The 14,500-nt window shown below is 35.4% G+C and overlaps 1 protein-coding gene across 1 annotated transcript in view; it reads right to left on the reverse strand.

Moving 5' to 3' along the window:
- Nucleotides 1-14,068, reverse strand: part of LOC115226950 (sodium- and chloride-dependent glycine transporter 2) — a 15,764-nt gene extending 1,696 nt beyond the window's left edge. The window contains exons 1-12 of the mRNA XM_029797908.2: nucleotides 13,912-14,068; nucleotides 13,236-13,363; nucleotides 12,704-12,873; nucleotides 11,565-11,703; nucleotides 10,721-10,855; nucleotides 10,175-10,278; nucleotides 8,595-8,719; nucleotides 6,075-6,187; nucleotides 4,006-4,134; nucleotides 3,147-3,246; nucleotides 2,498-2,604; nucleotides 622-792 (exon numbers count right to left, since the gene is read on the reverse strand). Of these exons, the coding sequence (XP_029653768.2) occupies nucleotides 622-792; nucleotides 2,498-2,604; nucleotides 3,147-3,246; nucleotides 4,006-4,134; nucleotides 6,075-6,187; nucleotides 8,595-8,719; nucleotides 10,175-10,278; nucleotides 10,721-10,855; nucleotides 11,565-11,703; nucleotides 12,704-12,873; nucleotides 13,236-13,363; nucleotides 13,912-13,993 (1,503 nt within the window). The 5' untranslated portion in view covers nucleotides 13,994-14,068. The remainder of the gene's footprint in view (nucleotides 1-621; nucleotides 793-2,497; nucleotides 2,605-3,146; nucleotides 3,247-4,005; nucleotides 4,135-6,074; nucleotides 6,188-8,594; nucleotides 8,720-10,174; nucleotides 10,279-10,720; nucleotides 10,856-11,564; nucleotides 11,704-12,703; nucleotides 12,874-13,235; nucleotides 13,364-13,911) is intronic.
- Nucleotides 14,069-14,500: the final 432 nt, after the last annotated feature.

The raw sequence follows: 14,500 nt of genomic DNA on the forward strand, positions 1-14,500 counted from the left end.
ACTATTTCCTTGAGCTGACCACAGCCTTGTGAATGGAAACTGAAAGAAGCATGTGGTGTACATATATGTATACATTTGTGTTTGTGTGTCTAGTCATCTCCGCTTGACAACCGTTGTCAGTGTGTTTAGGTCTCCGTAACATTAGCGGTTCGACAATGGAGACCGATAGATTAAGTACTTATCTAAAAAAAAGCAAAAAAAAAAAAACTACAAAAAGCCAGACGACACAGAACTGTAAAAAAGAATGTCTTTCGTATTGCAGGGTACAAAGCAACATCACCAGTGCTGGTGCCACCACAAATTGCATCCGGTACACTTTATAAAAAAAAGTTGTTGAATGAGCGGAGACATCATAGGATCAATTCTTTACTCTGAACATATGACTATTTCTCTAGTTCTAGTGACAATAAAATACGCCCAGTTCACTCGACAGAGTGGTTGGCGATAGGCAGCGCATGGAACAAAAGAAAACAAACCAGAGTACTAAATATTTCTTGGAGTAGGAAAAACTATTGTAAATCATGTTGGCTCATCGAACCCATGACAGCATAGAAAGTAGACGTAAAATGATGACGTTTATGTTATCCCTGCACACAGTGGAATCGAAACTTTAATACTTACTTGTATAATACTTCCAGGTTCCAAGCAAAACCTATAAATGAAGTAAAGTGGTATCGGGCATAAACACAAAGCGGATAAGAGCCAACCAATACTCTGGGCAAATTCCGGATAAACCTCACCATTATCGTATTTAGGAGGTTTGTACCGGATCATCCGGTAAACAAAAAGCATCTGCAAAGAGAAATACATGTTTATAGAATTGTTTTCCTCTTCGGTGTCTGTAAAATGAAATGTTGGATAAAATGTGATTTAATAAAATGAAACGTGCATTTTACACACAGAGTTGTCCAGCAGGGTGGCATCTTTTGAAAGTTACAACGGTTTATAATATCAGATCGACCAACGTTGTCGCTATAGTGATCTACACTTAATGCATACAATCCTACTACTTACATACATACATTTATACTATAAGCACACGCCACATACATGCATACCTACATACATACAATACTTGCTCGTGTGCACTTACACATACAGCGAGAGAAGCTGCATCTGATTTTTGAGGACACCTCGTTCAAAAGAGGCAGATTTCTCTCCCCCACACACGTACAGTGTGTGTGTGTGGTGTGTGTGTATATTATGAGGGAATATTATTCCAAACTTAAAGGGAAAAATTCAATTTAGAAATACTAAATCAAGTTTCACAAAATATAATATAATATATAATAATATAATATAATATATAATAATATATAATATATAATAATATAATATAATATATAATAATATAATATAATATATAATAATATAATATAATATATAATAATATAATATATATATAATAATATAATATAATATATAATAATATAATATAATATATAATAATATAATATAATATATAATAATATATAATAATAATATATAATAATATATATATTATATAATAATATATATAATATATAATAATATTAATAATATATAATAATATATAATTATATAATAATATATATATTATATAATAATATATATAATATATAATAATATATATAATAATATATATAATAATATATATAATATATAATAATATATATAATAATATATATAATATATAATAATAATATATATAATATATAATAATATATATATATAATATATAATAATATAATATATATAATATATAATAATATTATATATAATATATAATAATATATATATTATATAATTATATATTATATATTATATATTATATAATTATATATATATATATATAATATATATATATATATATATTATATATAATATATATATATATATATATATATATATATATATATATATATATATATATATATATATATATATTAGAAATATTTTTTGTAAAAGGTATAATTTAATATTTCATTATTAAATTGACAAAAGGTCGTTTTTTTTTCAAATTTATATTAAATATAGAATAATGGTGACTGCAAATTAAATTCTGAGGAGATGGATTGCAAATTCTGCCGGCTCCACATTCTAAGTTCAAACACCATCGAGGTCAACTTTGCCTTTCATTCTTTCGGGATCACTAAAATAATTTGAAAACTGGGATCAATGTAATCGACTTATCCTTCCCTTAAAATCGTTGGCCTTCTGCCTGACTAAAAATAATTCTTTCTTCTAAATGCACAAAGTCTGAAATTGTGGGAGAGGGTGCTGGTCGATTACATGGACTCCAGCACTCAGCTGAAACCGATTTCATCGACTCCGAAAGGACGAAAGGAAAAGTTGACCTCGGCGGAATTTGAGCTCAGAACGTGAAGACGGACGAAATGTTGCTAAGTGTTTTTCCCGGTTTGCTCACAATTCTCCCCGCCTTAATAATAATAAATCATAAAGGTAACCCCATTAAACTGCCTAGATTGTGGAAGAAAACAATTGGAAATTCACTTACTGAAATGAGAATTGGAGCACAAATAGTCCAACAAAAGATCCAGAAGACAACTGGGTGTGGGGTGTATCCGATCATGTATTGAATGTCGTTCATCAATCTCCGTGAACCTTGAGAAAAAGAATATTGAATTTATAACGAATTATAGGAAAGCAAAAAAAAAAAAAAAAAAAATCTGTGTTAGTCCCAAACCAGCCTTGGTGAAATCGATCTGTATAATCCTGATGCTCCATCCGTGATAATCCCCACTTCTTTAATTGTAGTCTAATATGAGGATACACACCTCAGTCTTACTGATCTGTGGGGTCGGAATTAAGGTGTTATGTCATTGGTTATTGTAAGGCGACAAAAAACAGGAACCAGTCAAGTACTGAGGTCGATATATTGATTTGTCCCCTCTCCTTAAAAATCGCTAGCCTTGAAACCCTGCAGCGGACAAGCATCCCGTTCAGGAGAAGTGTCACGATATCGGTCACTTTAGGCCATGCAAACCGGCCCTTTGAGTCCGAGGACCCAAGAAAAATATTTAAGGCAAGAGACGCAGGTTGTGTAAGGTGACTCGATCTTGCTTTTCTTGGATACCAGCTGTACTCTATGGCAAGTAACACACACACACACACACACACACACACAATCGACATAAAGAACTTACCATAAACCCACATGACAGCAATTAGCTCGCATGCTGCTACACAGAGCACTGAAAAATCAGCAGCATACCCATCAAGAAGAGAGACGACATAGGTTCCACCCTGAAAAAAAACAACAAAAAAAAACTCCTAGAAATAAGATTCTAAAGCAGGTGTTCTGAAATAGGGGTACAAGGCGTATGCGAAATTTCCAAAATCTTTCAAATTCTGAAATAATTACAGCCACCTGCTGTTCACTGATATTAAGTCTGCGTTGGGTTTGGCCCTGGTAAGGAAAGAGAGGCAATAAGAAATTTTGAACGGGCGCTACACAATCTGTCCTGAGGAGATGGACTGCAAATTGAAAGTCGTAAGACCTCAAAATCCAAGAAGAAAGGCAAAATTGATCTGGATGGGATTTGAACCCACAGCTGCAAACATTCGGAACTAAGGCTGTGAGGAACAGAACGAGACGTTTTGGCGTAGCCATTTCGGCGCCACTGATTCGACACTGACTTATTTGACATGAGACCTTTTGGTGTTTCTTTCGTTCTCTTTCTCCCTCTCCCGCTCTGTTTACGAGTGTTAGCTTATTTCTGTTTGTGTGTATGAGGAGAGGGAAAGTGTTTATGTCATTCATGTTCAATTAACAAATTGTAATCTCTCTCTCTCTCTCTTTGTAAGTTGATATTTCTACGCGCACGCGTGTGCGCGCACATACTCTCGATTGCTTCCAGTGTCAAAACAGTGTCTGAATTCTATCAAAAATTAACGATTGCCAATATTCTGCATTATTATTCATAACTGGAATTTGGTCTTGTAGAAGTCTGAGAAATGATAACCTTTGGAGTAAAATAAGAGAAACACAAATGTACAACTTACAGGGCAGACGCATGGTAAGGCAAAAAAGAAACAACAAATACCAAAGCCCACACAAAGGATTGCTTTGTATTTTCGAAGTTTCGGATACTCGTCCTGAAGGCACGTGAGGACCGTCTCAAGCAGAGCAAACTGAAAAAAGAACGAAGAGACAAGGTGTCAAAGCATGAAATAAAGATAGCAAAGAGGCTAAATAGATATAAAAATACGCTCCCCCCGCCCAACAAGAAGCAAAAGAAAAGTCGGTTAGTGAAAAATATAAAAGAAACGGAGTAAATCTTAAAGAATAATATATTTGGAAGAAAATAGGTTAGAGGAGGCCAAAAAATGTCTTGATAACTTGGTCTTGAAAATTCTTTTTTATTTATTTAAAAAAAAATTAATCTAGTTTCAGCTCACGAGCTGTGGCCATGCTGGGGCACCGCCATTTTGCGTTGCTACCTAATTTTACTTCATGAATGCTTTTTAGAAATTGACATTAGGTGCATGAGAGAGTTTGATGCAGCTGCCTTCATCTGCACCTCCTGCTGCGAAGTTGGTTCATCTGACAGGAAGAGGTCCAGCTTTATTTTGAAGACACCTACATCCACCCCATGCAGGTCTCTCATGTCATTCGGGAGGATATTGAAGAGCTGTGGACCTCTGAAGCCCAATCTATTGCAGTATCTTGTCCTACATCTTGATGGCAAATTTGGAGTCCTTGGCACTATGCAGTAGCGCCCAGTTCTAGTATTTGTGTAGCTCTCGATGCCAAAGTTTGGGACAAGTCCTTCCAGGATCTTCCAGATGTATATTATGGCATATCTTTCTCGCCTACGCTCTAAGGAATAGAGTCTTAATCTCTTGAGTCTTTCCCAGTAGCTTATATGCTGCATAGAGGCTATCTTCTTCGTGTAGCTTCGTTGGATTACCTCAAGTTCTGAGATTATTTTGACACTGGTTGGTGACCATAGCTGAGAGCAATAGTCAAAGTGGCTTAGGACAAGTGTCCTCCAGAGGACCATCATGGTTTCCTGGTCTCTTGTTCTAAAAGTTCTAAGAATCCATCCGGTCAGCCGCCTACATTTCATTGCCAATTTAGCAACATGCACACGAAAGGTTGCCTCATTACTCATGTAAATGCCCAGGTCTCGCACTGATTGTGCTTCTGGTATTGCAGTCCCTCCAGGTCCAGTGTATTTATTGGGTATTGCATTTAGTTTTGCATGCTGATAGGACTCGCTTACGTACTTTTAGAAGGATTGCTGGGAATCCATCAGGGCCAGTAGCTGAGTTTGGGTTCATTTCATTTATAGCCCTTATTACAACGTCTTCCTTTATATTGATGTAATCAATCATCATTGCCTCTGTTTTTATATCTGCAGTGGTAAATAAGTCAGTTGGATTGCTGACTTAAAAGTGCCCTAGGGGTGGAGTGAAAATACTTTTGAATTGCTCATTTAGTATTTCACTTATCCTCATTGGATTCCCTGTGAGTGTACCATCTTTTTCGAGGAGTGGCCCTATCCTGCAGTGAACCGAAGCTGTTTCTTTGGCAAACTTATAGAAAGCTCTGGGGTTAGATTTTATATTGTCTATAGCCCAGGCTTCTTTGTCTGCTCTTTCTTTTTCATGGGAGAGTTGTAGACTTTTTCAATCTCCAGCAGCTGTATTTCCAGGCTGGACTTTTCACTGTTTTCAATTTGTTTGCTTAGGCGATTTAAAACTTTTGTACACCGTCTCATAAGAATTTTCCTCTGCCTGGGGATTTTGTTCTTGTGCACAGGGGCCCTTCTCTCCGGGGGCACATTTGTAGCATATGGCTTGCATTACATATACGAATAATAATTTTTTTTGGGTGGTTAAATTAAGCAATATTTATAGCTTCTGAACTCGGTTCAAGACAAATTTCTACCAGGAAGAGTTTCAGCCAATGAAATGTGTGCGGTAAGGCACCAGCTCTTGTTTTGTCAATCTTGAATTAACGAAAGGCAAAAGCTGACTTTAGATTAACGATGATGATGTTAATGAATAGGGAATATATTATCGGATTAAGGGTTTTATACAAGAATATACGATCAACACGAATTTACCTCACTGTCCAGTCCTAGTGTGAATAACATGAAAAAGAAAAGAATTGACCAAAGTTGAGGAATCGGAAGACGCGCCAAAGCTTCAGGATACACGACGAAGGCCAACTCGAAACCTACAAAAGAAAAAAAAAAAATTTATCTCTTGTTTCACTCAATAGCCAGTGGCCATGCTGGGGCACGGCCTTGAAGGTATTTAGTCGCATGAATCCACTCCAGAACTTTTATTTAAAAACTGATACTTATTCTATCGGTCTCTTGACGAGCCACTAGGTCACTGGGACGAAAACAAACCAACACCAATTATCAAGTGATGTAGGGACACATATTCATCTCTATATATAGACATCTATCTATCTGTACATCGATATCTATCTATCTATCTGTACATCGATATCTATCTATCTATCTATACATCGATATCTATCTATCTATCTATACATCGATATCTATCTATCTATCTGTACATCAATATCTATCTATCTATCTATCTATACATCGATATCTATCTATCTATCTATCTATACATCGATATCTATCTATCTATCTATCTATACATCGATATCTATCTATCTATCTATCCATACATCGATATCTATCTATCTATCTATCCATACATCGATATCTATCTATCTATCTATCTATACATCGATATCTATCTATCTATCTATCTATACATCGATATCTATCTATCTATCTATCTGTACATCGATATGTATCTATCTATCTATCTGTACATCGATATCTATCTATCTATCTATCTATCTGTACATCGATATCTATCTATCTATCTATCTATCTATCTGTACATCGATATCTATCTATCTATCTATCTATCTATCTGTACATCGATATCTATCTATCTATCTATCTATCTATCTGTACATCGATATCTATCTATCTATCTATCTATCTATCTATCTGTACATCGATATCTATCTATCTATCTATCTATCTATCTGTACATCGATATCTATCTATCTATCTATCTATCTGTACATCGATATCTATCTATCTGTACATCGATATCTATCTATCTATACATCGATATCTATCTATCTGTACATCGATATCTATCTATCTATCTATCTATCTATCTATCTGTACATCGATATCTATCTATCTATCTATCTATCTATCTGTACATCGATATCTATCTATCTATCTATCTATTTATCTGTACATCGATATCTATCTATCTATATCTATCTGTACATCGATATCTATCTATCTATCTATCTGTACATCGATATCTATCTATCTATCTATCTATCTATCTATCTATCTATCTGTACATCGATATCTATCTATCTATCTATCTGTACATCGATATCTTTCTATCTATCTATCTGTACATCGATATCTTTCTATCTATCTATCTGTACATCGATATCTTTCTATCTATCTATCTGTACATCGATATCTTTCTATCTATCTATCTGTACATCGATATCTTTCTATCTATATATCTGTACATCGATATCTTTCTATCTATATACATCTGTACATATCTTTATCTTGTACATCGATATATCTTCTGTACATCGATATCTTTCTATCTATATATCTGTACATCGATATCTTTCTATCTATATATCTGTACATCGATATCTTTCTATCTATATATCTGTACATCGATATCTTTCTATCTATATATCTGTACATCGATATCTTTCTATCTATATATCTGTACATCGATATCTTTCTATCTATATATCTGTACATCGATATCTTTCTATCTATATATCTGTAATCGATATCTTTCTATCTAATATCTGTACATCGATATCTTTTATCTATATATCTGTACATCGATATCTTTCTATCTATATACTGTACATCGATATCTTTCTATCTATATATCTGTACATCGATATCTTTCTATCTATATATCTGTACATCGATATCTTTCTATCTATATCTGTACATCGATATCTTTTATCTATATATCTGTACATCGATATCTTTCTATCTATATATCTGTACATCGATATCTTTCTATCTATATATCTGTACATCGATATCTTTCTATCTATATATCTGTACATCGATATCTTCTATCTATATATCTGTACATCGATATCTTTCTATCTAATATCTGTACATCGATATCTTTCTATCTATATATCTGTACATCGATATCTTTCTATCTATATATCTGTACATCGATATCTTTCTATCCATATATCTGTACATCGATATCTTTCTATCCATATATCTGTACATCGATATCTTTCTATCCATATATCTGTACATCGATATCTTTCTATCTATATATCTGTACATCGATATTTTCTCTATATATATGTAGATATGTATAACTTTTATGTTCTATAATAATTTCCAATAAATGCTTATTAGCAGATATGTTGAACAGATCTCTCAACTGGCATTATGTGTGTACATACACACGTACACCTATAAATAAATACACACACACACACACACACACACACACACACACAGAGGCAGTGAGACAGACAGACAAATATTAGTAGAACGTAATAGGTGTGGTGAGGTTACCTCCTTTGGCTAAATTGTCGATTTCCACATTGGATTCTGTCGATAAACCCCCTAAAACACTGAAGATGACAAAACCTGCGATGATGCTGGTCACCAGATCCATCACACTGATGATGAGAGAGTCTCTGAAACAGACAGAAGAGGAAATTAATAAGATTACCGAGGAAATTTGTGGCGTTCAATGGATTTCTGAACGATACTAACGCTGTGAAAGAAGTGACGTCACCCAATTATTGAAACTGACCGCACGGTTTCGATACCCTACCCAGCTCGTCAGGAAATGATTATTTCTACCCAATAACAGTAAGTCATATGTTTAGAGTAGTGAGTACTAGTCAATCTCATTGACAACTCCGGAGAGATGTTAGTATTTGCGTTGGATTTGAACTCAGTACAAAAGGAGTTGAATACCAAATAACTTTTTTGCCCGGCTTCATCCCACCCACGAGAAGGTAACTGTATAAATCCCGCTTCCTCATAACTATTGGATTCGTGACACTTTTTGCATCAGACCAATACAAGTTTGAAGCCCGAGTGAGTGGGACTGGATCTGCACAAATCATGTCCACTGTAATAATATTCATCTTGCAAGCTGTTCAGTAGACCAAGGCACCAGTGAAACTGTGTCTTGTTGAATCTTCATTGGTTGAAGCAATGAGAGTGTCCACCCTCTATAATAGAACATTATCAAAGCTGAGCCTTTTCCCTCGAAAACAAACCAGCCTTCACCAGGAGTACTAGTGTAGTTAGCAATTCAGTTGAATTAACCACGGCACAGGAGGAGGTGTCCCGGACGTCGTGATTATATATATGTATGTATTCTTTTACTCTTTTACTTGTTTCAGTCATTTGACTGTGGCCATGCTGGAGCACCGCCTTTAGTCGAAGAAATCGACCCCGGGACTTATTCTTTTGTAAGCCCAGTACTTATTCTATCGGTCTCTTTTGCCGAACCGCTAAGTGACGGGGACGTAAACACACCAGCATCGGTTGTCAAGCAATGCTAGGGAGACAAACACAGACACTCAAACACACACACACATACATATATATATACATATATATACGACAGGCTTCTTTCAGTTTCCGTCTACCAAATCCAGTGTATCTGAGACTGATGGGACACGTTTTAAACGCAAATAGTTACAACTGGAACAATGGATGGGAGCATTTTGTTGGGCGGGGTAATTTTTCTGTCCCCTCGTCGCTGCAGTAATAATCTTTTCTACTGAGGGCACAAGGTCTGAAATTTTTGGAGGGGGAGTAGTCGACTGCATCGACACCAGTATCTCTAGGGGACAGTATCAGATCAGCATCAAGGGGAATATAAAGGAAATTGGAACAGAGTGCCCAGTAGAACTGTTACGAAATGTTTGCCTCCTTGGCACGGTTAGAATAATCAGGAAAGTATTAGATCACTGAAAAGAATGGATAGCATGGTACCGTAGGCTGCAGGCAGTAGACTCAGTACACATGCAAGACTCCAGAACTAAAAAAAAACCTGTGATAAAGAGATAATAATAATAATGATAATAATTAGGTGTCAGAGAATGAAAGGAAACATTCTAAGTGCTACTTACATATAAATATTATTTTTAAACTTGTTGAAACTCCCAAACATGATAATCCCTCCAAAACACACGCTGAGCGAGAAGAACATTTGACCTGCAGCATCCACCCACATCTGCAGCAAAACAAAGATTATTAATTAACGACAACACATATAGGTAAGACGATTTGAAAATTAAGATCAAAATTTCATTATTTTCAAAAATCAGCGTGAGATTAAGGGATGTGGATTTAGGCACACAGCCATGCCTGTCGTCATAAAAAAAACAGTAAAAATATAAGTATCGTATTTATATGTAGCCAGCTCTCATTGCCCTAACATAAACATCTCCCTCCCTCGGGAGGGAGGTGTGTATGCTAGGAGACCTGGAACGAAAAAGCACCCAGTACACAGTGTAAAGTGGTTGATGTTAGGAAAGGCATTCGACCGTACAAACCATTCCAAAGCATTGGAGCATGCTACAGTCCTTGAAACCATTGGAACTTACCAAATTTTCCGACCCATATAAGCGAGGAACATGGACGTTAAATGATGATGAAATTCTTTGAAAACTTACCGATAAATCAGTAAATTTGTTCCAGTCTGGAATTATAAACTTTTTTATGCCTTTAATGGCTCCAGGCATCGTACATCCACGGACTAAGAGAATCAGAAGAATGATATAAGGAAATGTTGCTGTGAAATACACCACCTGAAAAAGAGATTTTAAAGAAAAAATTACTAATGGATCGAATGTGTTACGAACAGGTATTCGTCGTCTCCGGGGTTCGAATCTGTCGAATTGTATTCGGAACAAATATGCAAGTCTTTGAAAATTAATATTTTTATAACTGAATCAGACAGTTGTGTAATGATCTGCTTTATTAGCGACAGAATCAGTATTAGTCCGGTATAGTATTTTGTATATCTAAGGATATATCATGGAGCCCTCACCAGTTGAGGACTCCATGGCAAGATAATATCACAGGTAAGCCTTTATGTTAGGGGTTACTATATTTAATGTGACCACCGTTTCCTCAAGTTTTGACTACGTCATTATTCTTTAACTGCTATTCACAGATGACAATCCCTAATTAAAATCAAAATTTCAGTTGTCTACATATATGATTGCATATTCGATGATGTTCAACCTGTTCTGATTGAGCATATCTCTCAACAGCATTCCAGCCATGACATCACAATTTTTGTATATCACTGTCTAATTCCTCGCTCTTTAGGAGAGAAGAGTGTGATTTGAGGGAGATATTGCTTCTATTTCTAGCAGGTCAAAAGACTGCGTAGAATATCTTCTTCCCGATGGAACAAGATGTACAGAATATATGTGATGATTATTTTTTGTTTTTGGTTAATCGTTACAAAGTTCTTAAACATTTCTAATCACAGGTAATCATTTGTCTTACCTTTCCTGACGATTTTACACCTTTATATAAACAAGCCACAACAATTATCCACGATAACAGTAAACACAGTGACAAACGCCAAAGTGGGATGCCAATATTTTCTGGTTCCAGGCCGATAGATTTCTCGGTGACCTCTAAACTGAAGATAAAAATGAAAGACTAGGTTACTTGTACACATATACACATGCCCGGGTCAATGCGTTTACACACACATATGATAAACGCGCACACACATATTCCAGTAAACGAAACGCATACAACTACATAATGTGCGCACTGGAACACACACACAAACAATGTCCACACAATTTTCAGTTCGCTTACACATTCATACTCACACGCTCGCCTCCATTCATACATACATACGTACACCTTTCTCAAATACACACGCGCTTGAATAAATTTGTTTAGCCGGGTTATTATTATTTCCCTTTCATTCTGCCTTTTCCTTCTGGCCATCTCATGTTGAACCGTTAATCCCTACACATTTTTTCTGTTTTTTTTTTCATTGTTCTTTTTTCCCTCCTCATCCTTTCTGCGGAAGAGCGGAGATTCGAAACGCACAAAACTTCCCGCACATTCTTCCCGAGCATTAAACTAATACACCTGCTTGTTGTTCCTACAGCTGTTTTCGTCTTTTTGTTTTCTGTAAATTTTAACTGCATCTATACTTTTTACTACGAAAATGTTTAAGATTGCCTGATGAAATGGTATGGCGATATGGTAATGGGAATGTTATGTAATATGCATTATTGAATAAATGGCCAAGCTGTAGAAACACATGTAGCATAGATTGAACCGACCATTCAAGTCTGTACATATATGTCATAAAAAGCATAAATTTCAAATACTTACTCCTTATGTTTCACAACTATTTCCCTGGCATAAAACACCACACAGATTAGTATTATGTTACTTTCATTCATTTATATATCTTGAATATGCATTGCACAACTGTAAAATGGCCAGTTTAAATAAGCCGCCATCGATGAAACTTCGAAATTACTCTCAGCAATTTACAATATATACATATATAGCAATGACTAGCGAAAATGCATATCTAAGAAGAGAAGCAAACAAATCTTACAATAGACATGAATTAAAAGCAAAGTAAAGGAAGGAAAAAAACAAAAACTAACTCGAAATAAAGAGCTGGGGCTGTCATGAAGTTTGTGCTGTTGACACAAGAGACATTGTAACCAGGTTCATTTAGGGCTTCGTTGCATATACAACCGGCTTTGTCAAGGGTTACATTTCCTGTACACATTAGTCTCTCTGAGACACAACTCTTTGTTGTTCTGTTGATAAACTGAAATGCATAAAATCAGAAGGAATCAATGAAAATCAGAGTAAAGGTTACACGCAAACGCACATACAGGTTTATATATATACATACATACACACTTTCGTACGATGTCCTACGTTATGTGAATATAATTACACACGGAAAAAGCTCCGCTGAAAGAGATATGATGCTTTCTACGGGGTTGGTAAATACGTTTCAAAGAATGAACGGGAAAGATTGTGGAAAAAGTGAGGCTATCTGATGAAGAAAAAGAATGCGGGGAGGGGGAGTGGAGTGAAAGCCCCCTGCCACATACACACATTTACATACACGACTTGCTGCTCTCAGTTTCCGTCTACCAAATCCAAAGAAGGAATGATACTTACACTATCACAGCTAGACCATGGTAATGTTGATTGCATCGAGGCGAAGAAATAAAATAATGTATACGCCATGATGACGTTGTAATAAATGGCAACAAAGAGGGAGATAATCGCCATGGAGATTCCAATTCCTGAAACAGTAGAAAATAAATGAGGCCCCTTTGTTTTATTTTTAATATTGATTTTTATTCAGGGTAAACAAAAAAAGTCATTGTTATTTTTTTCTGGAGATGGCTAACATCGATGAAATCGATAATAATTTCATATCTAATTTATGCAGTTATGAATGGTGAAATAAAGAAACATCAATGAGCAAAAATGTAGGAATAATGTCCCATTAAATTTGGATTTTTACACGGTATATAACTCTGGAACGAAGAAATGAAGCGCATACGAAAAATGGCGAACGTAGATTTTGGTAGGAATCGTTAAAGAAGAGATGAGGTTGAAAGAGATACAAGAAGACCGTCTTTTTGGACAGTGATCGTCTGCAACCTTTATAATCCGCACTAATTTACTCAAATATACAAATATTTCATTTAATTATTTAATTTAATATTTGTTGAATTTAGAGAAGCTATTTGATGCAAAGTTCCAGAAAATTCGATGTTGTACTTTTATCAAATTGTATTAGACAAACTGAACCCTAAATTTATAGAAATTAGTTGATAGACTTTACCTTTTGCACTTGGATTCATGTCCCAAACACCTGTTGGACCCTTTGCTGAGTATTGTCCCATTACTAATTCCATAAAATACATTGGTTTACCAATCAAAAGCTGAAGCACCAAATAAGCAATGAGAAAGGCAGCTGCAAAGAAGAGACAAAACTATTTAAGACTTAGAAAAGTACGTTTACATAAATAAATCTATACACACAAATGCTTAGACACATCTGTACACACACACACACACACACACACACACACACACACAATACAGTATACATTTAAATACATAAGAGGTATCCATCATATGATTCCTGACACGCTGGAAGGAACAGCCAAAATCCAAACCTCTATTAGAGATAAACTTCGAAGGGAAAGAAAAATAAAAACACAGACCATCAAACTCCAGGACCATGGTTTTTGACTAAGCGTACCTGTTGATGAAGACTTCGCCTAGCGAATTATTCTATTTGCTATAAAAAGCCAGAAACCATGGTCCAGGCGATAGAGAGTAAGTGTTTTATTTTTAATTCCCTTCGAAGTTTATATCTAATAGTGGTCTAGATTTTGGCTGTACTTTCTAGCATGCCAGGAATCCTA

This window comes from Octopus sinensis, unplaced genomic scaffold (assembly GCF_006345805.1).
Source record: "Octopus sinensis unplaced genomic scaffold, ASM634580v1 Contig00646, whole genome shotgun sequence".
Classification (NCBI taxonomy): domain Eukaryota; kingdom Metazoa; phylum Mollusca; class Cephalopoda; order Octopoda; family Octopodidae; genus Octopus; species Octopus sinensis.